This window comes from Carcharodon carcharias, chromosome 3 (assembly GCF_017639515.1).
Source record: "Carcharodon carcharias isolate sCarCar2 chromosome 3, sCarCar2.pri, whole genome shotgun sequence".
NCBI lineage: Eukaryota > Metazoa > Chordata > Chondrichthyes > Lamniformes > Lamnidae > Carcharodon > Carcharodon carcharias.
The window spans coordinates 37,773,038-37,799,477 of NC_054469.1; the positions used below are offsets into that span (position 1 = coordinate 37,773,038).

At 39.6% G+C, this 26,440-nt stretch overlaps 1 protein-coding gene across 6 annotated transcripts in view; it reads left to right on the top strand.

The window, feature by feature from the left end:
- Window positions 1-25,177, top strand: part of zmynd11 (zinc finger, MYND-type containing 11) — a 184,641-nt gene extending 159,464 nt beyond the window's left edge. For 5 of the 6 annotated variants that reach the window (XM_041184261.1, XM_041184258.1, XM_041184260.1 and 2 more), the window contains 5 exons: window positions 4,194-4,401; window positions 8,778-8,846; window positions 12,049-12,321; window positions 15,216-15,401; window positions 23,671-25,177. In XM_041184261.1, the coding sequence (XP_041040195.1) occupies window positions 4,194-4,401; window positions 8,778-8,846; window positions 12,049-12,321; window positions 15,216-15,401; window positions 23,671-23,793 (859 nt within the window). In that variant the 3' untranslated portion in view covers window positions 23,794-25,177. The remainder of the gene's footprint in view (window positions 1-4,193; window positions 4,402-8,777; window positions 8,847-12,048; window positions 12,322-15,215; window positions 15,402-23,670) is intronic. The other variant, XM_041184259.1, reaches the window with a different exon arrangement.
- The last annotated feature ends 1,263 nt before the right edge of the window (window positions 25,178-26,440 follow it).

Genomic DNA, 26,440 nt, shown 5'->3' on the forward strand with positions numbered 1-26,440 from the left:
AGATGAAAGACAAAAATGGTGAGTGGCAGCGATGAATAGAGGAGATGATGAAAATAGAAACGGGAAGGACGACTGTTAAGCAAAGAGGACAGGTGAGGAAAGTAGAAAAGAATAAGTGAGACAAGACAAAATTGAAATCAAAAGATGAAGCATTAAAAGGTACAAGGAGCACCAAATAGAAAGATGTGTACCAAGGAATAAATAGCAGAAATGACAATTGGTTTTAACAGATGAACGGAGCACCGTGACATGGCATAGTGGAGGGTAGTATGTTACAGTTGTGTGCGTTGCAGGTAATAAAAATTCCCTTCTCAAGGGCAATTAAGAATGGCAACAAATGTTGACCTAGCAAGCAATGCCCACATCCTGTAAAAATAAAAAAAACTGGAGCATATGAGTAGAGAGTAAGTCACTGTCCGCAATACAACTATGATGCAGAAAAAACGGAGGAATGTCATGGAGGATTCAGCTGTGCTTGACAAATATTTGTTTGCACTTTATGGTAATTAAGGAGTTCTAGTTGATTTTGGGAGAGGTGAGGGCAAACATGGTCAGTGATTAAAATAGCGCACAACTTCATGTGATTGCACCAGAGAAAGAAAGAAATTCAGATCCACAGAGAGAGACAATTTCTGACATCAAGTGAGGGGATAAGAAATTAAGTAAAGAGCACAAGGAGGAAGTGAGATGACAGAGAAAATGCATGTCAGAGAAGGAAAGAAAGTAATTTGGGCACTTCAAGAGAGAAGCTAAGGTAGGAAGGAAGACAAGTTTAGACAAAGAGATAGAGCAGATACAGTGTGGAGGAATGGGAAGTTCAGACACGGCTGAAGACAACAGACAATGAAATTCAGACATGGGAAAGGAGACAGAGAGAGAATGAGAATTGTATAGGCAATAAGGAGAAAAAGAAGGATGCAGAGAGGGATAGAGGAATGTTCAGACTCTTGTGATATTCAAAGCTACAAATACACAAGAGGGTGTGGGGGGAAACTCATGAATTCCGGGTTATAAATGATAACCAAAGATTCACACTAGCATGTAGATGAAGAGAGGGACCACTAATACATGACATATATGTAGAGTAGGCAATTATAGGCACGCATAAGGATTGAGGTTGCTACTGATAATGTCACATACTGTCACATACTTGTTGCGTGAGTGAGTTGCCTGTTAGAATGTGAGTACAAAACATGAAAATAGATCATTTTGCTCCAACAAAATTATTTATGTATATTGTGTTTAGGGATAGTTGACTTGTGCATTTAGTTTTTTTTTGTGGGTAGGCAAGCAGATTTGAGGAAGCCTCCAATTTTGTAAGTAACCTGGATGTGACCCACATTGTGACTTCTCGTGAAGGAATTGAAAATTGGAGCTAAAGTACAGGACATGTGTATAAAGCAGAAAAAGTCAGCAGGTCCGACAGCATCTGTGGAGAGAGAAAAATTTAAGGTTTCAGGTTGATGACCTCTCATTTCCAGCATTTTCTGTTTTTATTTCAGACTTTGTGTATCAAGCAGGTGGTTTATGAGAAGAGACCAACTACTCTGGTGGCAGCTTGTTGAGTCTTGAGCCACTGAGTATATAATCTAAATCTCTTATACGTAACTGCAATGCATAACATTTTAAACTCCTCCCATGCATTATAACAGAGATTTGTATTAGGAAGACTAAAGTTGGAAAATATTTTACTCAACAGGCCATTTTTTTTGTCTGATAGTGACAGTTGAGGATTTATCTCCATCATCAATGATAAACTTTAGTTACCACTTATAGAAATAAGATACTTGTGATCTATCTTCTGCTGACTCCCAAGTTTGTGCACAAGGCACATTTTTAATGCACAATAATCTAGGCATTTTACGTGAATTAACTAAATCTAATCTTCTGTCATTACATAGATATAGATGGATAAAATTATTTTCTTTGAAAAATTGTCATGTGTTCAGCCACTTTGTACCACAGCAGCTAACAGAAGCATTATGATTACTGACTTTAAGTTGATTAAATAATTTAATCAAATCTACTCAGCCAAAGGATAAAAAGCTCTATTAACTTCATAGAACGCACTGCTAACTGTCTGGTTTCCCTAGCTGGCACTGTCCACCCCCTAACTCATTCCCACATTGGGCAGGCCCTCTTTTTACTGTAATTTGATGTGTATCTGGAATCTTCACATAAAATGAAGTCCTCATTTATGCAGAATCCATGCTTGTGAAAATAATTGGCATTAATACCACTATTATGTGTAGGATGTTTCTAACAACTCAGAATTAATTTGCACCACAGTAATTGAAAGCTGTCAGATTCCAATGGTAACCTCCATTTGATGTCATTAATAGTGTGGCATCAATGTTGTGCGTTCTTATCACGGGCACATTAGATGCAATATTTTATGGATATGCATCTCATTGGATTCTTTTGCTTCGTAGCAATTGTGCCACTTCTCGGGCAAGCATTGATTATAATAGCATCCAAATCAGATTTTACAGAATGTATGTATTGATTAGACTGCGTAAAGTTTGCATTCTCCAGTGCAACTTCAGCATTCATATTTATTCAAAGCCTGTGTCAATGGCCTGTGCTGGTCATTACATTCTCCATACACTATGAAGCACTAAATTATATCTTTGACTGTTGTTTGCATGATGTGACACATGCGAAAATGTAATCTATAACATGAGGTTATTTCATGGTCATTCCAATATAGTGAAAACCTGATGGGATTGAATCACTGGAGCAGATGAAAACTCAGCATTTGATGAATAAGCATCTTCAGCGTTAAGAAAACTATTGATAGCCTTGTTGAACAAACTTGACTACTGTTTCCATTGATTTGCCTTCTAAGTTAACTAACGTCTTCCAGTTGCTAATTTCCATCTCTTTAGTTTGTTAATTCCATTTAAACTGCATTAGAACAAACAGATGTCAATGGCAGCTGAAAAGTCCAGAAGGAAAAGGAAATTCCACAGATAGCTCAACTTTGCTTATCACAGCCTATAGATTTAGTGTTTAACCAAATCAATATTGTGATGAGTGTCATCAATAATTAGTTAATTACAATTTTAAATTCCAGTCTGTTCTTGGATAAGATGAGTTTGGACTTTGCCATTAGATCATAACTGGAGCTGTACTACAAGAATTAGTGCTGTTCTATGCAGAGTTGTATGGTAATCCTAATCTTATTTGAAATGCTAAACTACATGGCAATGTTCTGTTTATCAGGCAGGCCTGGTATAATGCTTGCTGTTTTTGATGCTCCCACCTGTGAAGCTCTGCAAGACCCCTTCACCTAGCATCCTGTTCTTCAGATGCTCAAACACAGCATGATCAGGATAGGTGGGACATGTATTGGGCCATGGGAAAAAATAGGCTTGATGGGTGTTTCCTCGTCACAAACTAGTGCAGCATTTCTGTGCTCACTGAAACCAGAATGAGTTTAGTGAGAAACTTGATATTAAAATTACCTTTGGTTGAATCCTGTTTTGCCATTTAGAAGAGAAAATTAAATTGTGGCCATTCTTTTTATAATCTAATCAATTGTATTTCCTCATTAAACAGATTGAGTGAAAATAAAGAAGATAAAGTTATAATAATGTGATTGTATTCAATTTATTCCATTGAATAAAATTCAGATGAAGGCTAGCTCACTGTGTGCTGCAGTTTAATCAGCTGTTGAAAGGCCAATGAGTATAACTCTCTGAATTTTGATTTATTTTCTCCTTTTATGGCCCCTTGTGATGTAATCTGTTGGCTGCTCCCTATGATGGGATGCCTGCAATCAGATACTTGCCATTTGGGAAGCCCCTGGCGCAAACTTCATGAAAATGTCTTTTATCTTTTCTTTATCCATTCACGGGATGTGGGCTTAACTGGCTGGGCCAGCATTGCCCATCCCTAGTTGCCTTTGAGAAAGTGGTGGTGAGCTGCCTTCTTGAACCGCTGCAGTCTATGTGGTGTAGGTACACCCACAGTGCTGTTAGGAAGGGAGTTTCAGGATTTTGACCCAGTGACAGTGAAGGAATGGTGATATATTTCCAAGTCAGGATGGTGTGTGACTTGGAGGGGAACTCTCATCTGAATATATAAATAAAATAACACTTGATGAAGATAAAAGTTTAGCTTAATGCTGCACTAGTTAAATTGCCAGCCTCCTAAATATTATTTGTGATAGATGGACTTTTTGGTTACAGGGCATGGATTCCATCAGAGAATATCCAGGATATTGGTGTTAATGTTCACCAGCTGGCAGTAAAACGAAGTCTTGGTTGGAAGAAAGCCTGCGATGAGCTTGAACTGCACCAGCGCTTTGTCCGTGAAGGCAGGTTCTGGAAGAGTAAAGCAGAAGATAAAATGGAAGAAGAAGCAGAATCCAGCATTTCTTCCACAAGTAATGAGCAGGTAGGTTTTGCATGTAAGTGCCAATTCATTTGGTTTTCAATATATTCAGTGTCATTAGGAAGCATGCTGAAGCCTGTAAGTTACCTTTAAATGCAAGTAATGTTCCTTGATGACTTGGAGAACACCCTGTGCAGGCCAAGTTTGATTCTATATCTTTGCTGAGCCAATAGGATTAATGGCTTACTCCAGTGGTTTGGAGCATAGCAATTGGCCTTTGCTTTCTGGTTAGGGAAAGGAAAAGTCAGCCAGATTGCTGTCCACTGGCCGGTCTAAAGCAATGCCAAGTGATTTCAGCATCTTACTGGAATAAAGGTTTGCTAATACCTCTTGTCTAGACTCTCGCATCAAGAGTAATCATTTAGGTACAATGCTAATGCTTGTGTGAAAGTCACTGCCTTCAGGAGAGACAATAAAATTGTGTAGAAGAAAAGGTATAGTGATTATGGTATTGGACTAGTGATCTTGAGGTTGAGTTCAAATCCTACCATAGCCAAGCTGTGGAACTAAGCAAGCTAATAATTTGTCATGTGAAGCTAAAAGAAAGGCCCATTAAGCTTGTCAAAAACATGATTCACCAATGTCCTTCAGGTAATTGCTGCCTTCTAAAACTTTTTGCAAGCTCATTTACAACAACAATCTTATTTAGTCATTTTTGTGTTTTCTGTCACGGCTTTAATAATGACTTCAGGTTCAATAAGTTTAAATTAAATTTCTGCTTTGTTATATCCTAAATAATGACCTGACTTTTCCTATCACTCTGTTGTCATGACTTCCTTGTATGAAATATGGATAAGCCTGACTCTGTTTTCCTCTTAAAATTCATAATTGCCATCCTTCAATGGCCTCCCCCATTGCCCTTGCTTGGATTCGCTCTCTAGCCTATCAAATCACAGAGTATCACCAGCAAGAACTTGTCTTTCCTGTCTCCATGTCATTTCCTCTAGAATCCTCCAAGAATCTAACCTTTGTCCCCTCCAATTCATCTATCTGCTGCCCATTGCAGCATCAGCCTAAGCCTTGAGGTCAACTTTCACATGCAGATTTGCAACCCCCAGGTCTGTCTCTCTACCAGCTCTCTCAATCCTTCTGCTGTCTCTGCTGACATTGCCATTGTAGGATACCAGTCTTGGAAAAAGCTTAGAATTTCCACCAGTTAAACTTTCAGAAAGTTAAAGTCATGTTCTTCATCTTCTCCACAAACTCCTTACTTGCACCAGTAATTCCATTCCCTTCCTCAGCCACAGCTTCAGAATGAACCAGACTGTTCCCAATCTTTGCATCTTTTGTCACATTGCACTTCCAACCCCATATCCTCTCAGTCCAAATTATCTCTGCATCCCATCTCTGTAATATCACCAGGCTCAGCCAAACTGTTGCTGAAAATCTCACCTACTATATCTCTGTTATCTCCAGGCTTAATTATTCCTATCCTCTCCCTGTTCAGTCTTACATCTTCCATGTTCTGTACACTTCAGCTCATTGAAAACTAGCTCACTCATCACTCGCATCGTTGTTGACCTGCATTGACTCCTAGTTTCCCAATGCCTCCAATTTCAAATCTGTTATTGGAAGTTGGTGCAGGATAGGAAATGGGCAGCAGAGTTATAAATGAGCCATTACTTGGCTGAAAGAAGATATTCAACAGCAAGAATGACTGGCCTCTGCTCCTTTTCCTTCCACATGAGGAAGCACCTGTTTTCGCTTAGCAGTTCCTCTGGTCGGGTTGGACTCAAATATCTGGAGAAATCATGGAAACAAATTTCACTGCCCACTGGCCCATCCTCATATTTGCAGAACTTGAAAACAATAAGTTGCCATAGATGCTGGTGCATAAGCAAATCTTTTGAAACCTCAAAATATCCCTCCAAAAACGGGGTCAACTGGCGTGGGCGTAGGTAGTTGCTATTTTTGAAATGTCATCTGATTCCGACGCAAAGAGAGGATGTGTGTTTTAAATTCCCACGCACCTTCACAACACAGTCTGTATCGCCTACTTGACGCCTTATGCCCAGTTATAAGATGCGGGTAAATAAAACATGCGTTTGTAGGGAGAAAAACTGAGGCTGACTACTATTAAGTCTAGTTAAGACTTATAGTATATGCAAAAACATTTTTGGCGCTGGGAAAATGATGTCATATATGCTACAATTATGGTAAATATCTGAAAATGATGGATAAAACAGAAGTCAGTTTAAATTACAAAAATGTCATACAAATGAGTGATTAAGAGGCAGAAGCATCTAGGGTTGGAGAAATCATCATGAACCAAATGAATAAAACCGCTTTAGTTTCATCAACTTCAACAGAAGTACTAGTTATATATAGTCATTTGGTAGTACAGAACTTGAGTATTGCTGAATAAAGATATGTCGAAGCTTTTCATCATGCACTCATCAGGACACCTCGCAAGAATACCAATATAAGGGGAAAATAATTTCTACTGTATGTGAAGAGAGTGCTGATTGGTTTGCAAGTGGCCTCTAATTGGTAGAGGCATTGCGATGGAGAATGCACCAGTGATGGTGATTGACAGTTAACTGCCAAGCATCGTTTGAAATTTATACCAGGCAGCTTGACCCTGTTGCTAGCTGTATCATTAGAAAATTAGAACTCGGCTGTACAGGGGTGATGTACACACAAAGAATAGTGGATCATTCTGTGCCAAAAAGCTGTTGAGGCTAGGTTAATTGAAAATTTCAAAACTGAGGTTGATGGATTCATGTTGGGCAAGGGAATTAAAAGTTATGGAGCCAAGGCAAGTAGGATGAAGAAAATAGAACTAGGTCAGCTGGTTTAAATGTTTAAAGGATCAAGATTATATAATTATTTTAAGGAACAAGAAATTTGAACGTATTCCAGCACAATAACACAGATGAGCTATAATCAAGTTAAATGGCGGAACTGACTCAAGGGAAGCTGAAAGGCCTGCTCCAGTTCCCAAATATGAGAAGGATTAATAAATGCACAATAATAACTGACTTGACTACCAGGAAATAATGCAATTAACACAACTGACCGTAACAGTGATTACAAGGTAAATTCAGTTCAAATGCCTCAGAATATGTCAAAAGCTCTAGAGAAAAGCTTGATATATTTCCAGAGATTATCTAAAGTCAAACCTGATATCACTACCTTGACAGCACTCCAAAGTATTTTTATGTTGAAAATGCATAATACACTGTTACAGCAGTTTTATTCAATATTCAACTTGCTTTGGAGCTGCAAGATGATTGGTGAGAAAAATGATTGCAACAAAATATCAACTGAATCTACAGCCAGCCATGAAATATGATGTTCAATTTATATAATTTTGGTATTCCTAGAATATAATGTCACCAGATTTTTGAGTAACGTAGATTCTTTAACCGTACAAGCTAAAAATGTCAATGTTTGTTTCCAATTTTAAATGGCTGTTTTTGGGAAGCTAGGATAAAACAGTAATGCCTTGCCTAAGCAAAATAGGAAGTTACGTTCTGTAGGTTGCTAAGTAGTAGATTTGTTGACTAAGATTATGGTTAAATAAATATATTCCTAATGTTCCATCCATACTTGGTTCTCAAGTTCTGTACTTTTTCATCAATAGCCCAATTTATTACCAGTGTTACTGATGCAATTACAGTCCTAAATTGCTTCACATTCTTAAGTTCACAGCAGTCCAATACTGCTCTGTTTGTGCAACCAAGCCTTTACTCTCAAATTCTTTGGAGTGCCAGGACTTATATAAAAAAACATTAGCTGACTGCTCTCCTCACACACACAAATGTCAAAATTACAGTCAGTCATGAAAACATTTAAGATTCCAGCATAGAAAAATAAATAAATAAAATGTCATAGCAAACCTCCCAGGCTTACAACCAGCAGAGGAAAAAAGTACAGAATACTTAAATCAAAATGGCCAGCTGCACCATTGGCATAGAATCCAAAATTATCACTTAACAAACCCTTAGCCTTGTGAGCATGATATATATATTATCATATATAGCTTTAATAATCTACACAATCCAACCAGTGTTTCTTAAATTCATGTGATCTCCAATGCTGTTTGTGAAATGACCTTTAGAGCAAAAAATCCTTTCTTTGGCTAAACATAAATATGGATAGAATTCTGCTCCATGCTGTTATCTCGTATGATAAACCAAAAATTAGATTGGCATATTATTCAATGTGCCCGTGCTGTCACAAGAAAGCCACAGTCCGATTAGAGGAGTCTGTTTGTTTTCTGAGTGAAGTTTCGGTGTGAAAAAGGGAGGAAGCAAGAAAGACATTGTAGTGTATTTTTGTTACCAGGATTGTTATTTCAGACCTAATAAGATGAGACATTATAGCTGATCTTCGTGGAACATCTATATTGACATGATGTATGCTGTATTTTACAGCAGAAAAGCACACAAGAACCCAGGAGCAAGAAATCCAGACGGAATCAACATTCAGACGCCAAAGATGAAGTAAGCGTAAGCAAAAATACAATGGGGCATGGGGCACTGTAATTATATCTTGTATTTGAGAATACTGAAGGTCACATGAATTGTTAATAATTGCAGTTGCTATGCAGGCATAATATGAAGTCTTTTACTTGGAAGCTGAAAAGATCAGTTACATGGAAATTGCAATGTAACAGACTGTTTTACCACACTGGTTACTGCTGCTTATCCCCCATTCAACCAGTAGTCTTAACTCATGTTTGCCTGTTCTGCCCCATATCTCTTTTATTTCACCCTTTCTATCCCATTACTTCAACCACTTGTCCAACATTGATGCTTCTATCAGTAACTCTAGTACAGTAATCATTCCACAACCTTCTGAGTAAAAACCAAAAAACTGCGGATGCTGGAAATCCAAAACAAAAACAGAATTACCTGGAAAAACTCAGCAGGTCTGGCAGCATCGGCGGAGAAGAAAAGAGTTGACTTTTCGAGTCCTCATGACCCTTCGACAGAACTTGAGTTCGAGTCCAAGAAAGAGTTGAAATATAAGCTGGTTTAAGGTGTGTGTGTGGGGGGCGGAGAGAGAGAGAGAGGTGGAGGGGGTGGGTGTGGTTGTAGGGACAAACAAGCAGTGATAGAAGCAGATCATCAAAAGATGTCAACAACAATAGTACAAAAGAACACATAGGTGTTAAAGTTAAAGTTGGTGATATTATCTAAACGAATGTGCTAATTAAGAATGGATGGTAGGGCACTCAAGGTATAGCTCTAGTGGGGGTGTTTTTTTTTAAATAATGGAAATAGGTGGGAAAAGGAAAATCTTTATAATTTATTGGCAAAAAAAGGAAGGGGGAAACAGAAAGGGGGTGGGGATGGGGGAGGGAGCTCACGACCTAAAGTTGTTGAATTCAATATTCAGTCCGGAAGGCTGTAAAGTCCCTAGTCGGAAGATGAGGTGTTGTTCCTCCAGTTTGTGTTGGGCTTCACTGGAACAATGCAGCAAGCCAAGGACAGACATGTGGTCAAGAGAGCAGGGTGGAGTGTTAAAATGGCAAGCGACAGGGAGGTTTGGGTCATTCTTGCGGACAGACTGCAGGTCTTTGCAGAACACCTGCGGTCTGTCTGCAAGAATGACCCAAACCTCCATGTCGCTTGCCATTTTAACACTCCACCCTGCTCTCTTGACCACATGTCTGTCCTTGGCTTGCTGCATTGTTCCAGTGAAGCCCAACGCAAACTGGAGGAACAACACCTCATCTTCCGACTAGGGACTTTACAGCCTTCCGGACTGAATATTGAATTCAACAGCTTTAGGTCGTGAGCTCCCTCCCCCATCCCCACCCCCTTTCTGTTTCCCCCTTCCTTTTTTTCCAATAAATTATAAAGATTTTCCTTTTCCCACCTATTTCCATTATTTAAAAAAAAAACACCCCCACTAGAGCTATATCTTGAGTGCCCTACCATCCATTCTTAATTAGCACATTCGTTTAGATAATATCACCAACTTTAACTTTAACACCTATGTGTTCTTTTGTACTATTGTTGTTGACATCTTTTGATGATCTGCTTCTATCACTGCTTGTTTGTCCCTACAACCACACCCCCCCCCCCACCTCTCTCTCTCTCTCTCTCCGCCCCCCACACACACACGTTAAACCAGCTTATATTTCAACTCTTTCTTGGACTCGAACTCAAGTTCTGTCGAAGGGTCATGAGGACTCGAAACGTCAACTCTTTTCTTCTCCGCCGATGCTGCCAGACCCGCTGAGTTTTTCCAGGTAATTCTGTTTTTACCTTCTGAGTAAAAACAGTTATCTTGTTTTCTGTCCCAAATCTCCTGCCTTTCATCTTGTATCCATGACCCCTTTTTCTAGATCCTTCAATAACTGGAAAGAACCTGTTTCTATCTACTCTGCCCCATCTCTCTCCTCCGCTGTCAAATTACCCCTTAATCGCTTCTATTCTAAGACAACAGCCTGGATTTTCAAGTTTTTTTTTTGTATTTTGACATATCAGAAAATATCTTGGTGAATCTGCACTGTACACTCTTTATTACCTCAAGATCCTTCCCACAATATTGAACCTAAAACTTCAGCTAGTACTCCAATTGTTTGCTTAACTAAAATCTTGTGCAGATACCTCATTAATCCAATATTCTGTATATTGTACCATAAAACTTAGTATTCTGTTAGTATTTTTGTGGCTGTAACTATTTGGGGGGCTTCTTTTCCTGTCAAGTGAACCTGTACCCCCAAATTCTTCCGTTCGCTAACTTTCTTCCATTTAAAATATGATTTAACTAAAGTGTACCGCATCACATTTGCTGAATTGAATTCCCCATAATTCCATAACTTTTAATCCTCTGTAATCGTTTTGTGTGGCTCCTTGTTGTAGCTTTTCTAAACGGTCCTGTGTTGTAATTTCTTTTTCCGCCTCATCTCAGCATGCATGGCAGTCACTTGCCGCAACGGACAACTGCCTCACTGAGACACTGTGATTGGACAAGCAATGGGAACTCTGGATTTGAACTTCTCATTGGAGATGCCAGGATCCTACCTTTCTTGCACACTCTCCCAGTCTCTCATCTGCCCACTGGACTGTAACAATCCTCTGAGACCCCTACCCCTCTGACACCTGTGGACCTTGCTCCTCACTTGTAACTCACCATGTATGGAGTTGAAACATTTGCTTGTTTACCCCGATATAGTAAAATCTAATATAAGGTTAGAACAATTAGAACAGCTCCATGCATTGTTCAAATACTGCTCCTCATGGTTAACTGTTTCGTTTGTAAAAACTTCTGTAAAACATACAAACAGTACTAGTCAGAATAGTCAACTAGATGCGTTTGAACTTGGGCAAAGTTATGCAAACTTAGTAGGTTATGCATTGTGTGTGCTATTTTAAAAGTGCACACTAGGAAATGGAGCGATTTTGGAATCTTTATGTTTTCTATGGCTAACATAAAGAGTGAGCATTTCACCCCATCTAATGTATACGGTAAGCCAGAAAAGTTGTCTACCATAAACAAAAATTGTTGTGTAGATGTTAAAATGAATTAACAAGCTTGCTCAGACCATAGATCTAAACCTAGCCAGTGTCTTTCCTCATGACGTGTATATGTTGTTGAACATGCACTAAGAATTTTGTCTGCAAGGATGGAAGTGGAAGGGGAAAATATATTCATCTCTTAGTGTTTGTGCTTTTCTCCCCTCGTTCTCAGGAACCAGAACCTGAAATTGAGGCTGTCAGTTCAAGCCAAGAAATACCTACAGTGCCACCCCAGACCGAGAAAGTTTCAATTGCAACACAAACAAAGAAGTTAAGTGCCTCCTCACCAAGAATGTTACATCGGAGCACCCAGACTAATAATGACATCCCCTGTCAAAATATGTGCCATGAAAAGTACACCAAAATATTCAACGATTTTAAGGAACGTATGAAAGCAGAGCACAAAAGGGAGACTGAACGAGTTGTGAGAGAAGCATTGGAAAAGGTACAGACCAATTTTGGCTCAAACCTTCTAACCTCCCACAACCCTCAAGATACCTGCGCTCTTCTAATTCTGGCCTCTTGTGCATATATCTTATTTTAATCGCTCCACCACTGATGGCCGCACCTTCAGTTACCTAGACTCTAAGCTCTGGAATACCCTCCCTGAATCTCTCTGCCTCTCTACCTCACTTTTCTCCTTTAAGACACTCCTTAAAACCTGCTTCTTTGACCTAGCTTTTGGTCTTTTGACCTAATATCTCCTACAAAAGCAAAATACTGCAGATGCTGGAAATCTGAGATAAAAACAGAAAATACTCAGCAGGACAGGCAGCATTCTGTGGAGAGAAACAGTTAACGTTTCAGGTCGGTGATCTTTCACTATAAACTCTGTGGAGCGCCTTGGGGCATTCATTACTTTAAAGGTGCTATATAAATATAAGTTGGTATTGTTACCATTGTTATTGCAGCCCCTGCTACCCTCTGTGTTTCTTCTATGTGGTGTTCAAAATGGTGGCGTACTTATTCATCAGCTGCGGGTGAGTGGTAGGTGGTAATCAAGAAGTCTCCTTGCCCATGTTTGACCTGATGGTATTGGACTTCATGGGGCCTGGTGTCACTTCCCCTCAACTGTGTACCATTGTGCTTTCCATCTTTGGTGAGTCTGTCCTGCTAGTGGGGCAGGATGTAGGACATATGGTGATGGAGGAGTCTCTAACACTGACTGGAAGTATGATTTTGAGTATGACTGTTAGGCTGTTGCTTGATTTGCCTGTGGGACAACTCTCCCAATTTTGACATAAGCCCCCAGATATTGTGACTTTGTAAGGTTAACTGGACTGAATGTGCCTTGTTCATGTCTGTGGGTGTGCTTAGGTTGATGTCAGGAAGCCCATCTGCTTTTATACTTGTAATGGATTTTTGTAACAGTTTTTGATACAACTGAGTGACTTTGAAGGGCGGTTAAGAGTCAACCATGTTTCTGTGGATCTGGAGTCACATTAAAGGCTGGGATATACAGATTTTTGGTGTCTCAGGTAATTAAAGGATATGGGGAGTAGAGGGAAAATGGAGTTGAAGCCCAAGATCAGCCATGATTGTATTGAATGAAGAAGCAGCTCGATGGGTCATGTGGTCTACTCCTATTTTTTGTGACCTTGTGTATAGACTCAACAAGGTAATTATGGCAGATTTCCTTCCCTAAAAGGCACTGGTGAGCCAGATGAGTTCTTACGACAGTCTGTAGTTTCGTAGTCACCATAACTGTTACTAGCTTTTTTTCAGATTCAAGTAATCAATTTAAGTAATTAAATTCCATAGCTGCTGAGGTGAGCTTTGAACTTGTGTCTTTGGATCATTAGTCCAGGTCTCTGGATTGCAAGTCCAGTAACATAACTGCATTGCTACCGCATCCCCGGAATAGATAATTGAGCAAACAAGGTAATGGAAGTGAAATATTGGGAATTATTCAAAATACAATTAGATGCCATAATAACTAACTGGAGGGAGGGGCCAAATGGCATTTTATCCGATCTGTCTAAAGAAAAGAACGACTTGCATTTATACAGCACCTTTTACGCCCACCATGTCCCAAAACGTTTTACAGCCAATGAAGTACCTTTTGAAGTGTAATCACTTAGGAAACACGACAGCCAATTTGCACATAACAAGTTCCCAGATAATCTATTTTTGTGAATGTTGATTGGGGTTAAATATTAGCCAGGACACCACAGAAAAACCCCCTGCTCTTCTTTGAAGTAGCCCATGGGATCTTTTACATCCACCTGAGAAGGCACCTGGGCCCTCAGTTTATCATCTCATCTGAAAGTCGGCACTTCTGACACTGCAGCATTCCCTCGGTACTGCACCGGAGTGTAAGCAATGATTTTTGTGGGTTCAAGTCCTAGAGTGGGATTGGAACCCACAATCTTCTGATTAAGAAAGTGCTGCCAACTTAGCCGCTCACACTCTTATTTTGCTGGAGATGAATGGGGAATATTTTCTGGCGAATTAGTGTTAGGATGTCTTTCAAAGTTTATTTTAACTCCTAAGTACTTTAATGTTTAATTCATCAAGCATTATTCATTTTAAAATCTGTTGCTCTTTTGTTAGCAGACCAACCTTTTTTGGTTACTTGGAACAATATGTAGAGTGGCACAATTTTACTGGAAACGTGGAATTTCAAATCTTATGTGAAATCCTATTTCGCTAATCAAGGGTGACACCTAGCAACCATAACAGCATAATTTTAAGATGTATAATTTTAATAAATATATAATCAGTTGTGTTTAGTTAGAATAGGTTGAACTTTTTCAATTCAACATTATCCTGTTAGCAGCTCCAAATGTACTACCTGTACTCAAACCAGCCATAATTTTGCTTTCAGATTCCAGTTCAACAGTGTTGAAAAGTCCCCCAATGTTGTGATAATGTCCAGATGAGTAATAGTTTTATTCCTATTTGATGTTCTGCCACCAAAATACACACACAAATGTTTTAAATAAAAAGGTTTTAAAAAGCTTTTGTCTCTTGTCATTTTCCCTATTTTCTCCCTTATTCACTATTTAACATATTATTTCACCCCTATATAATCTATTTTGCCTATTATTTCCTATGTTTAAAATCTAATGTTTTCCCATGTTACATCCAATCTGCACTTCCTTTCGGGAGATGGGTTCCATCTCTCTTAAGCATGGTTCCTGATTTGCTGCAAACCAGTTCCAAAGGATGGTTTTCCAGCCAATTAGGGGATTGGACATAAAATTTGAGGCTTTGGAGTGACCTGATCAATCTTTGATGTCTGGTAAGATGTTCTTTTGTATATAAAAAAAAAGCTGCTTAACACATTTGGGGGTTTTGCATTGAACTTTCTTGAATTTTGCTCCCTAATGTCTGCAGCTGCGCACTGAAATGGAGGAGGAAAAGCGCCAGGCAGTCAATAAAGCTGTCGTCAACATGCAGGCTGAGATGGACAGAAAGTGTAAGCAAGTGAAGGAAAAGTGCAAAGAGGAATTTATGGAAGAGATCAAGAAACTGGCCACACAGCACAAGCAGTTCATCTCCCAGACCAAAAAGAAGCAATGGGTGAGTAACAAATTGACTCTGAAGATATCAACTAAATCAAGGTGATTGAAGAACTGACTTTTTTGATTGAATGGGCGATTTCAAAAACCTACTTTGATATACGAACATATAAAATAGGAGCAGAAGGAGGCCGTGCGACCCCTCAAGCCTGCTCCACCACTCATTAAGATAAAGGCTGATCTGTTTGGGTTTCGAATTCCACATTCCCATCTACCCCCGATTACCTTAGATTCTTGTAATGCAAGGGAATTAATTTACCTCCGCTTTAAAAATATTCAATGACCCAGCCTCCACTGCCTTCTGAGGCAGAGAGTTCCAAAGTTGCACAACCCTCAAGAGAAAAAAATTCTCCTCATCTCTGACCGAAAAGGGTGACCCCTAATTTTAAAACAATGCACCCCTAGTTCTGAACTCTCACGCAAGAGGAAACATCCTCTCTATGTCCACCTTGTCAATAACATTCAGGATCTTACATACTTCAATCAAGTCACCCTTCACTCTTCTAAACTCCAGAGGAAACCAAAGCCCAGCCTGTCTAACCTTTCCTCATAAGACAACCAGCTTAATCCTGATATCAATCTAGTAAACCTCCTCTGAACCGCCTCCGCATTTACATCGTTCCTTAAATAAGGAGACCAAAACTGCACACACTATTCCAGATGTGGTCTCACCAATGCCCTATATAACTGAAGCATAACATCCTTACTTTTATGTTCAATTCCTCTCATAATAAAGGATAGCATTCCATTCTTAATTACTTGCTGTGCCTGCGTACTAACTTTTTGTGACTAATGCACAAGAACAGCTAGATCCCTCTGCAGCCTGGAATTCTGCAGCCATTCTCCATTTAAGTAATAATCTGCTTTGTTATTCTTCCTGCCAACGTGAACAACTTTGCATTTTCCCACATTATACTCCATCTGCCATATTTTTGTTGCCCACTTAACCTATAGATATCCGTCAGCAACCTCCCTATGTCCTCTTTGCAACGTACTTTCCAACCTACCTTTGTGTCATCTGCAAATTTAGCTACCATGTTTTCACTCCCCTCATCTAAATGTAGGTTGAGCAATTTAGCACTCAGATGGCTTGATATTTTCATTGCTGGCAGGACCTTTTATGCTATTATGGTGTCATTTAGGCATCAATTCATGCTATAGGGGTTAGTGCAGAAATTCAGGTGGAATGATTTGATGTGACCTGCTGAAATGTTGCACCTTATGAATCACTCACCCCAGTTATATGGCGTTGCCTTGCACAAACAATGACACCGTACCATGTTGATACATGCATTCTCCTTCCTGTTATCATTGATAGATTAACATTCTTCTTCTCTTGTGTGTAAATTAAAGTATTTATTTTCCAACAGAACATTTCTTAAGATCTTGAATTCCCTTTGTCCGGTCATAGTTGAACCCATGGATTCTATCATAGGAATTATAGAATCCATATTGTAGAAGGTGATATGACAATTCTGGATTAATGCTTTTTGTCCTTCAAAGTCACATTCCTCAAACATACTACTGCAATATAGAGCCATGCCGATCTTTCTGCTTCACAGCAGGAACTTTCGGACAATCTGGAAACAGTTGTTAGCCCTGTGGGGTGCCTCTTTGCTATGATGGTCATAATGATTTCCAAGAATCCCTCCACTAATAAAACTTAGAATCCAAAATAGAATGAAATTGCTGCAGTTCTGCAGAAAATGTAGAGGTTTAAATTTTAGAATGCTTCCAGTATTTGTTATTTCTTGAAGCCAAGTGCTTTTCTGGAGATAGTTTGAAGTTAATGCAAAGTTTTCTACATATCTTACTATTAAGGATCACTTAAAGAAACATCTTCTTGTTATTTCTCAAAATGGGCCTGGAAATCAAATCCAACTTTATTCCAACCCTTTAAGATTTAAATCTGGTATATATCAAACCTCCGATAAACATGCCCCTCCTCTCTCTGCAGAACTGATGCAAATTATCACTGGCATTAGCTTCGTTAGATCAGTTTTCCTTTATTTTCCTAGAAGTCAGACTCAAAATATCAGGTAGATTTTGCTAAATTACTACTTTATATTAACCAAATAAAACTTTTATACAATGTTTTCCAACTTTTTTGAATCTATGGGACTACTGTTTATAAGGAGAAAAAATAGTTGAATGTGCCCTGAGTTGTTATCAGCCAGGTAGTGGCGACCTTTAGATAATTCTCATTTTACTTGAGCTACACTTACTTCAAAAAAGTTTGTAATGTCACTGTAGGTAACATCTACAGAGTTGTTATTTGAAACAACTGCCATACTTCTAAGCATAATTGTTTAGATTTATCAACTGAGAATGATGTAACATTTTGGGTAAAGTGAATCTTCTTGCCTGGTGTGTTGGGGATGCAAGAATTAAGTAAGATCCTTGACCTGTTGCTTTGTAGAGCCATTTTTACATGTTGAATGGAGGCATTCTCCACATACCAGTTTCTGAATCTCCCTGTCCCACCAGTCCCTTTCTTGGAAGTATATTATAAACAGATGTTATTGTATTTAATTAGAATTATATTGCCTTTATCCCCAATTGTTACAAAAGCATTGTTGCATCAACCCATTATAGCAAGGGGGATAGTCACATAAATGATGCAGTTTCATCTTCCATTTCAAACCTATTGAAGGGGAAATATTCTTATGATTTTCCACTTTAATAATCTGAGTTCCCTTCTGTAGTTCATGAAGAGCGTATTCATTTGAAGAAGGAAAATTACTCTATAAGACTTAGAGGATTAGATGAAAGAATTATAAACAGAAAAATATTCTGAACAAAGTGTGATCAGAATTTAATACAAGTAATTGTTATGTTTTCCGATCTGCAATGCGTACCTCCTCAATCCTTTCATTGGAAATAAATTCATTTCTGCAAGCCTTGTTGCATAACTGAAGAGCAAGCGTTCTGTTGTGCAGTCCACATTACTTCTTGATCCCCACTCAATTTATAGATATTCTTTTGAAGATAGGATGCCTAAACTCCTTCTCAGTATTCCAAATCTGGACCGATTAATGATCTATACTTGTTTTAACTTATAATCCTCGTTTTTAAAAAAAAAACCCGACCAAAATAGGAACTTATCAGTCATCAGGAGAGTGATGGGTGACGTCACTAACCCACTTATTCACCAATAACCTCTTCACTGATCCTCAATTTAACTTCTACCTGAACCTCCTTGGTCCAGTCTTTTACAACTTTGTTCTAAGCATTGACGTGAGCTGAATTGATGAGGTGAGAGTGACTGCTTTGACAGCAAGGCAGCACTCAACCAAGTGTGGCACAAAAGAACCTTAGCAAACCTGAAAGCAGTGGGGATCAGGGGAAAACTCTCCAATGATTGGAGTCATACTTGGCACAAAGGACAATGGTTGTGATTGGTGCAGGTCAATCATCCCAGTCTGAGGGCATTGCTAAAACAATGTAATGTTTAAGAGCCGACTATCTTCAGCTGCTGCATAGGTAACCTTCTCTACATCATAAGGGGTGGGTTATTTGCTGATTGCATAGTTTCAGCTCCATTTACAATTCCTCAGATATGGAGTATAGAAGAATAGTGGTGATGTTACTGGAAAATAACAGTGTCCAGCAGAACATGAATTCAAGTCATATTATGGCAGTTTGAAAATAAGGGCCTGAATTTCATGCTCCCCCGCAGGTGGGTTTCTAGGTGTTTGGGGAGGGCGGATGTTAAATAGCTCGATTGGGCTTCCTGCCGGGTGCCCGCCCGCCCTGATCTCTCAGCAGTTTTACGCTGGGGAGGGTGAGGCCTTGGATGGGCCACTTACCTTTGCCCCGATTGACGCCCTTAAGTGGCCAATTGTTAACCACTTGAGGGCCGTTTCCCACACAGCCTCAATTTTTAGGCTGGCGGGCATATTTCCTGGGTGGGAAGGGAAGCCTGAAAATAATTGGGCGTAAGCCTCGGATGGTGTGGCAGGGAGAGGGGGGTGCCTGCATGATGCAGAAGCCCGCTTCTAACTTCAGGCACCCCCCCTCCCCCCACAAAGGTCCAGTGGCCGCTGGACCCTCATCATCCCCCCCCACCCCCAGACTCTTCCCCCCAATCCCCCAACATCCAACAACAACCACCACCACCCCCTCTGCTCCACCACCATCAGGCCTTCTGTACACTCCATGCCCCGAGACCCCGAAAACTCCGTGCACTCCCAGGACTTAGACTCTGAGGGCTTCAGGATCTTTCACTTCTGTCCACTGCAACTTCTGTGGCTGCAGACACTGGCCAGCAGTCTCTAAGACGGGGCTTTTTTTTTTATTCACTCATTGGATGTGGGCATTGCTGGCTCAGCCAGCATTTATTGCCCCATCCCTAATTGCCTGCGAGAAGGTGGTGGTGAGCTGTCGTCTTCAGCTACTGCAGCCCATGTGGTGTAGGTAGGGAGGGAGCTCCAGGATTTTGACCCAGCAACAGTGAAGGAATGGCGATATATTTCCAAGTCAGGATGATGAGTGACTCGGAGAGGAGCTTCCAGGCAGTGGTGTCCCCATGTGTCTGCTGCCCTTCTAGATGGTACTGGTAATGGGTTTGGAAGGTGCTGTCTAAGGAACCTTGGTGAATTCCTGCATTGCATCTTGTGGATAGTACATCCTGTTGCCACTGTGCAATGGTGGGAGTGAATATTTATGGATGGGGTGCCAATTGAGTGGGCTGCTTTGTCCTGGATGGTGTCAAGCTCCTTGAGTGTTGTTGGAGCTGCACTCATCCAGGCAAGTAGAGAGTATTCCATCACACTGCTGACTTGTGCCTTGTAGATGGTGGACAGGCTTTGGAGAGTCAGGAGGTGAGTTACTCACCGCAGGATTCCTAGCCTCAACCTACTTTTGTAGGCATGGTATTTATATGGCTAGCCTGGTTTAGCCCCTCTGGAGTGAGGGGCAGAAACCCCACCTGTGGCCAATTAACACTCATTTGAGTGTGAAATGTCGGCAGGGCAGACAGTTTTGGTAGGGATGTGTTCTCCACCAACTCTTTGGCTGGCGGGACAGGAATCCCCAACATCCAAAATATCCTGGCCATGGATTAAGTTTTACTGATACCTGTTATTTACAGATTTTTAGAAGTTCCTATGAAGTTGTCAGATTGTTGTGAAAGCCCAATCAATTCACTGACCTTTTGGGGAAGGAAGCCTCCTGCCATTATCCAGTATGAGCTATTTGTGATTCCAGCCCCACACCAATGTGTTTGACTCTCTATTGCCTCTTGAAGAGGCCTAACAAATATTCAGTTGTGCTAAACTGCTACAAGACCCACCACCACTTCCTTGGGATAACCAGAGATGGCCTTACCAGCAATGACCTCATTCAAAGAATGAATAATATATTAAAAAGGCAGCCCTTATCTGCATGCAGAAAGATCTGAGCAACACCCAGGCTTGTACTGAGCAGTAGCAAATAACATTCAAATAACACAAATGCCGGGCAGAGACCATTTCCAACAAGATTGATCCTAACTACCTCCTCTCAACATTTTAAAAGCATTATCACCAAGTCTCCCACTATAAGCATCCTGGATCATTGTTAACCAAAAACTCAACTGGGCATGCCACATAAGTGTCATGGCTGCTAGACAAGGACAGAAACTTGAGTTTTCTGCCATAAGTGGTCATCTCCTAATCCCTCAAAGCCTCTACTACCTACAAGGCACAAGTCATGGGTGTGATGGAACACTCCTCGCTTCCTTAGTTAGGTGCAGCTGCACCAACCTTGAGAAGCTTGGCACAATTCAGACCATATCAACCTGCTTAATTGGCATCTCATCCAGCAGCCTAACTATCTACCCCACCACCATAGCTGTAGTGTATCCTATGTGCAAGATGCAAACCAATGGCCTCTTGCACCTGGAAGGACAAGGGCAGCAGACGCATGGGGACGCCATCGCCTCCAACTTCCTCCTCCAAGTCACACACTGTCCTGACTTGGACACACAGCACCCCATTCTTTCATTGTCGCTGAGTGAAAATCGCACAACTCCCCACCTAACAGCAGGGTGTGGAGTACCTTCACCACATGGACTGCATCACCCTAGGGATAAATTCCTACTATGCCAGTAATGAGCATGTCCCAAGAATTAATATTAAGGAAAAAGACACACTCACTTGGTTAGCCTGTTAATAGCTTCAGAGTTTTTGTTGACTGCTCAGTACTTGCCCCAAATGCTTCTACTTTTTTGATTTAAAAAAAAATAATTTCCTAGGATGTACTCATAACTTCCTGAAAAATGCCAGTGCAAATAAAATCAACCATTGAAAAAAAAACTCTTACGGATTGCTAAGGGTAAGATTTTGTTTAGAAATAACTGAAAATGCATTTGAAAGCTTGTCTTAGCTCTCTGGATTTCTAGAGTACAAGTTAATTTTTTTTAAAAATGCTTAGTTGCCAGGAGATGTGTAGGAAGTGTTATAAGGGACTAGCCCTAAAATTCCCCAGTCTGGCAGCTTAATTATGACAATGTATTCATGGACAAATGACACATCTGAAGCCACAAGTATATGGCACAAAATAAGTAGCACAATTAACTGTTTGATTCCAGCAGAAATGTTATTTACGTATCTTAATAATGCAAGAAGGCTGTTAGAAAATCATATGGGATCTTTGGCATTATAAACAGTCATAGAATACAAAAGCTAAACCATTACAAACCTCTGGTTATGTGTCTGTCAGCTGATTATTGTATCCAATTCTAGGCACCCAAGTTAAGGGAGAATGTCAAACCTTTAGAGGGTGGAGAGATCATCTACCAGCGATCCAGGACTAGAGAAGCTGGAGTTGTTTCCCATAGAGCAGAGAAAGTTAAGGCGAGATTTAAAGCGTTATTCAAAAACATGAAGGATTTTGATAGATTAAGAAAGAAACTGTTGGTAACCAGAGTGCACAGATTTAAAGTGTTTGACAAAAGAACCAGAGATGAGATGAAAATACTTTTTTTTTTGCACGGTGAGTTATGATCTGAATGCCATGCTTGAAACCGTGATGGAACCAGCTTCAATAGTACCTTCCAAAAGAAAAGTGGATCATACTTGAAGGGAAAATATTTGCAGGGCTATGAGGAAAGGGCAGGGGTGTTGGACTAATTAGATAGCTTTTTCAAAGAGCCAGCACAGGCTGAATGCCCTCCTGTGTTGTATCACGCTATGACTCTGGAAGTTGAATCTTTAGTATTTTGAGGTAGAATTGCATTGTTGGAGGCACTGTCTTTTAGATGAGATGTTAAACTGAGGCTGTATCTGTCTATTCAGGTGGATGCAAAAGATCCCAAGCGACTACTTGAAGAGCAGGCCAATTTTTATCTTTGACCAATATCGCTAAAACAAATCACCTGATCTTTCATCTTACCTTTTGCCAGACTTTCTGGGTAGATTGACATGTTTGCCAACAAAAAAATAGTGACTGCACTTAAAAAAACATATATATTATTTGGCTGTGAAGTATTTGGGATGTCCTGAGTACATTAAAGTTGCTGGATAAATGCAAGTCTATCTTTAGTAAAAACTTGCGTTTCAGAAAACCGCCCACAGAACCAGCAGTTGTTTGGAAAGTTCAACCAACAAATAGTCCTTAACATTTATTCAGGGAAAATAATTAGCCAATATTATTTGTCATTTGAGCTTTTCAGGAGCAAGAATAACTCGCCAAATACAGAAGTAGCGTTCCTACACAAAATTTTCAAACAAAGTCAAACACCTTTAGTTCTGCAATGACTCGGTTATGGCTGCATTGGAGTTCAGGTTCACCAGCTTTAAAAAGAAGTGACTGACTCAAGAAATATGCTTAATTCAAGAAGCAATATTTGAAATGTATTAATATTTTCTCACTGTTCATCTTCGGGGCACTTATGTACATCAGAGCCCTCTAGTGGTGGTGGCTTATCATGGCACATCTTTAAGATGCCATTTTCAACAGCCATCCAGATGTAAAGTTTACAACAACTATTATATCTCATTGTTCAAGCCTGGTAAATATTCATTTAGATGTACCATGATATCATAGCCTACTGGAATGTGGGGAATATAAATATAAAATCTAGTTCTTTTAAATTAAGCAAACTTTTCATTATCAGACACAAAATGGTTCAGAATTGTAGTTTTTATCCTTTCACAATCCACCCACCATGTAATGTTTAGAAGGGAGGGTTTAGCCACTTCCCCTGCCTGTACTGTGTCCTTTTAACTAAAAATGCTGTTGGAAATTCTTCAGGTAGTGTAAGTAATCCTCTTGTCTTCTCTCTCTAGTGTTACAACTGTGAGGAAGAAGCAATGTACCACTGCTGCTGGAACACCTCGTACTGCTCCATCAAATGTCAGCAAGAGCACTGGCATGCTGAGCACAAACGAACCTGCCGTCGAAAAAGATGAGAGTTCTGTCCTCCACAACAGCCATACTAAGAAACAGAGATAGTTTCCTTTTCACAGACCGTGCTGGTTTTATTTCGGAGCCACATTTCTGTGAATCTTGCTTCCCATTTGCACCAGCATTTTAATCTACAAAGCTTAGTTTCCCTACCCCCACCCACCCTCCCAGTATAATCAGTTAGCCGAACCAAGTCGATCTGTGTTAATTTTAACCAGATACCTTTTTGTGTGTTTTTTAACTTCTTTTACATCAGTGGTCATATGATCAGTACTTCGGGACAGGGTTGACACAGCAGGTAATAAACCTGCTTTAAAAAAAAATAACTGTTAATATTTCCCAACTCTGCTTTTTTATATTTTTCTTACGTATGCTACTTTTATTAATAAAAAATTGAATGTTGATCATGTATTAAAGCAGGGAAATGGGATTTCTAATGAGCTGGACCTTAGAGATGGAATGAACATTTAGTTCTGGTTTTGTAATTTGCACATTTCTTTTTTTCCTAACCCAAATGAGTCCACACGCATGTAAAATTGCCAAATACTACCTTTATGTACCAGTAGGTATGAACAGAAAAATTACAGTGAATTTTGCTTTCTGCACCAGTGTTCACTGAATATCTGTGCAGTTGTCTGTCTTGCAGTTGAATTGTATAAAATAAAATGAAGCACTTAGTTTTCTCAGCAGCTGTTAGGTTTTGGATCGTAATTAGCTATTGCTGCCTGTTTGCTTACAGTCCTTGTCACCTTAGACAGAATTATGTAACTGCATGTCAATCCATTTATAAAAGGCATTGTGATTGTGATGGGTCTGTACCTTGCTGAGTGTCTGGTACAAAACACATACCAGTAAATGTTTTGTGGTATTGCAGAAAACGGAAAATAATTTAAATATAGAATCATTCCAAAGGCTGTTTAAACATTTTACTAGTAGCTGCATGAAAGTAAGACACGTGTAACTTTGACTGTTCTGTTTTCATGTCTTGGTGACACCATTGCACCTTTTTCAAATTATGCAGTATAAACACTCTATTAAACATGACTGTGGCCTGATTTTGTTTTAAATTATCACTAAATTAACCTGCTTTGGATTGTTTTAGATGCGGCATTAAAATCAATTCATAGCTAAATACAGTTGCCATTTGTAACTCCATCATGTAAGGTTTAGCCACTCTGCACATTTATTCATTTAAGTGTGGCATCACATGGCAGTTCAGTTAGGACATGGCAAATTCTGGGCTTTTTTGTAAGTTTTTCTTACTGGCAATATATTAAATCATCTGTGTTTACATTGGGCAATAAATGTATTTCAGAGATGTACTTTGAATGTTTAACTTTTGGTGTTTATTTATATATAAATATCTATAATAAAAACAATTGGCAAGGATTGATGCAATGTCGTCTTCCCATCTGGAGAGGTGGGCCTACTTCGGTTGGTAAATTGAGCAACTTGTTTAGATGTTGATCCATGTGCTACTTAAGCAGCTAAATGGCAATATTTTACTGCAAATCTTACTATCCAGAACAAAGAAGTCTCCAAGTCTACTTTTTTAAGCTTTATTTTTAATTCACTTCAAGGGTTTTTTTTTAAATGAATTGGCTATTGATTCCAAGCAGTTTACAAGGTAAATCTCCAATTATGCTAACCTCACCTGAAATGATTTTCCAATATTTATTCTGCAGTACTAGAATATTATACTTTCTTCCGGATCAACATGCAGAGTTGCCTTATTTGTTTTTAAATCTAACTTTATACCATTTATGCTTCCCTTTCCCCCTTGAGCCCCCACATCTGGCAGTTCTGACACGGCATCTCGTGTCTCTGACCATCTTTTTTTAATTCACTTATTGCCCATCTCTTGTTCAGAGGATATTTAAGAGTCAACATGCAGGCCAGACAAGGATGGCAGATTTCCTCCATTAGTGAACCAGATGAGTTTTTACAACAATCGACAATTGTTTCAGCGTTAGACTTTTAATTCCAGATTTTTATTGAATTCAAATTCCACCCTCTGCCCTAGCAGGATTCGAACCCAGCAACCCGGGCATTACCCTGGATCTTTGAATTACTAGTCAACGACAATGCCACTACTCTCACCGCTCTGCAGGGGTGAAATCAGGTGATGTTTCAGAGGTGGATACAGGTGGCATTAGTGATGCACAAATATGAGGTCGGAAGCTCATCATGGGATTAAAGGTTGCGAACAGACCAACTTAATCTCAGACTGTTGACCGGGAGAGAGAGGGAGTCGGGGAACAGATTTTTTTTTAGCAACTTACCATTCAGCCATTTAAATACGTTTCCTCTGATTTATGAGTCCAATTCTGCATCCCATTTGCAGGGCAATATGTCACGTGCTGGTTGACTGAGTAATTAAAATGCATCTTTACAAATTTTTCTTAACCAAATAGAGATGGAAATAATTGAGGAACAATTGTCATCCCTTAAGCCTAAGACTTAAAAACTAGAAGAAAGAAAAAGAGAATGAAAAGCTGGAAAGGGAAGATCAGGTATTGTGTGTAATTAGATTGAAGTGGGTAAGTGCCAATAGAATGAGGAGAAATCTCATTTAGATCATAGAATCACAGACTGGCTATAATACAGAAGAAGGCCATTCAGACCATCATATCAGTCTGGTTCTCTGTTATA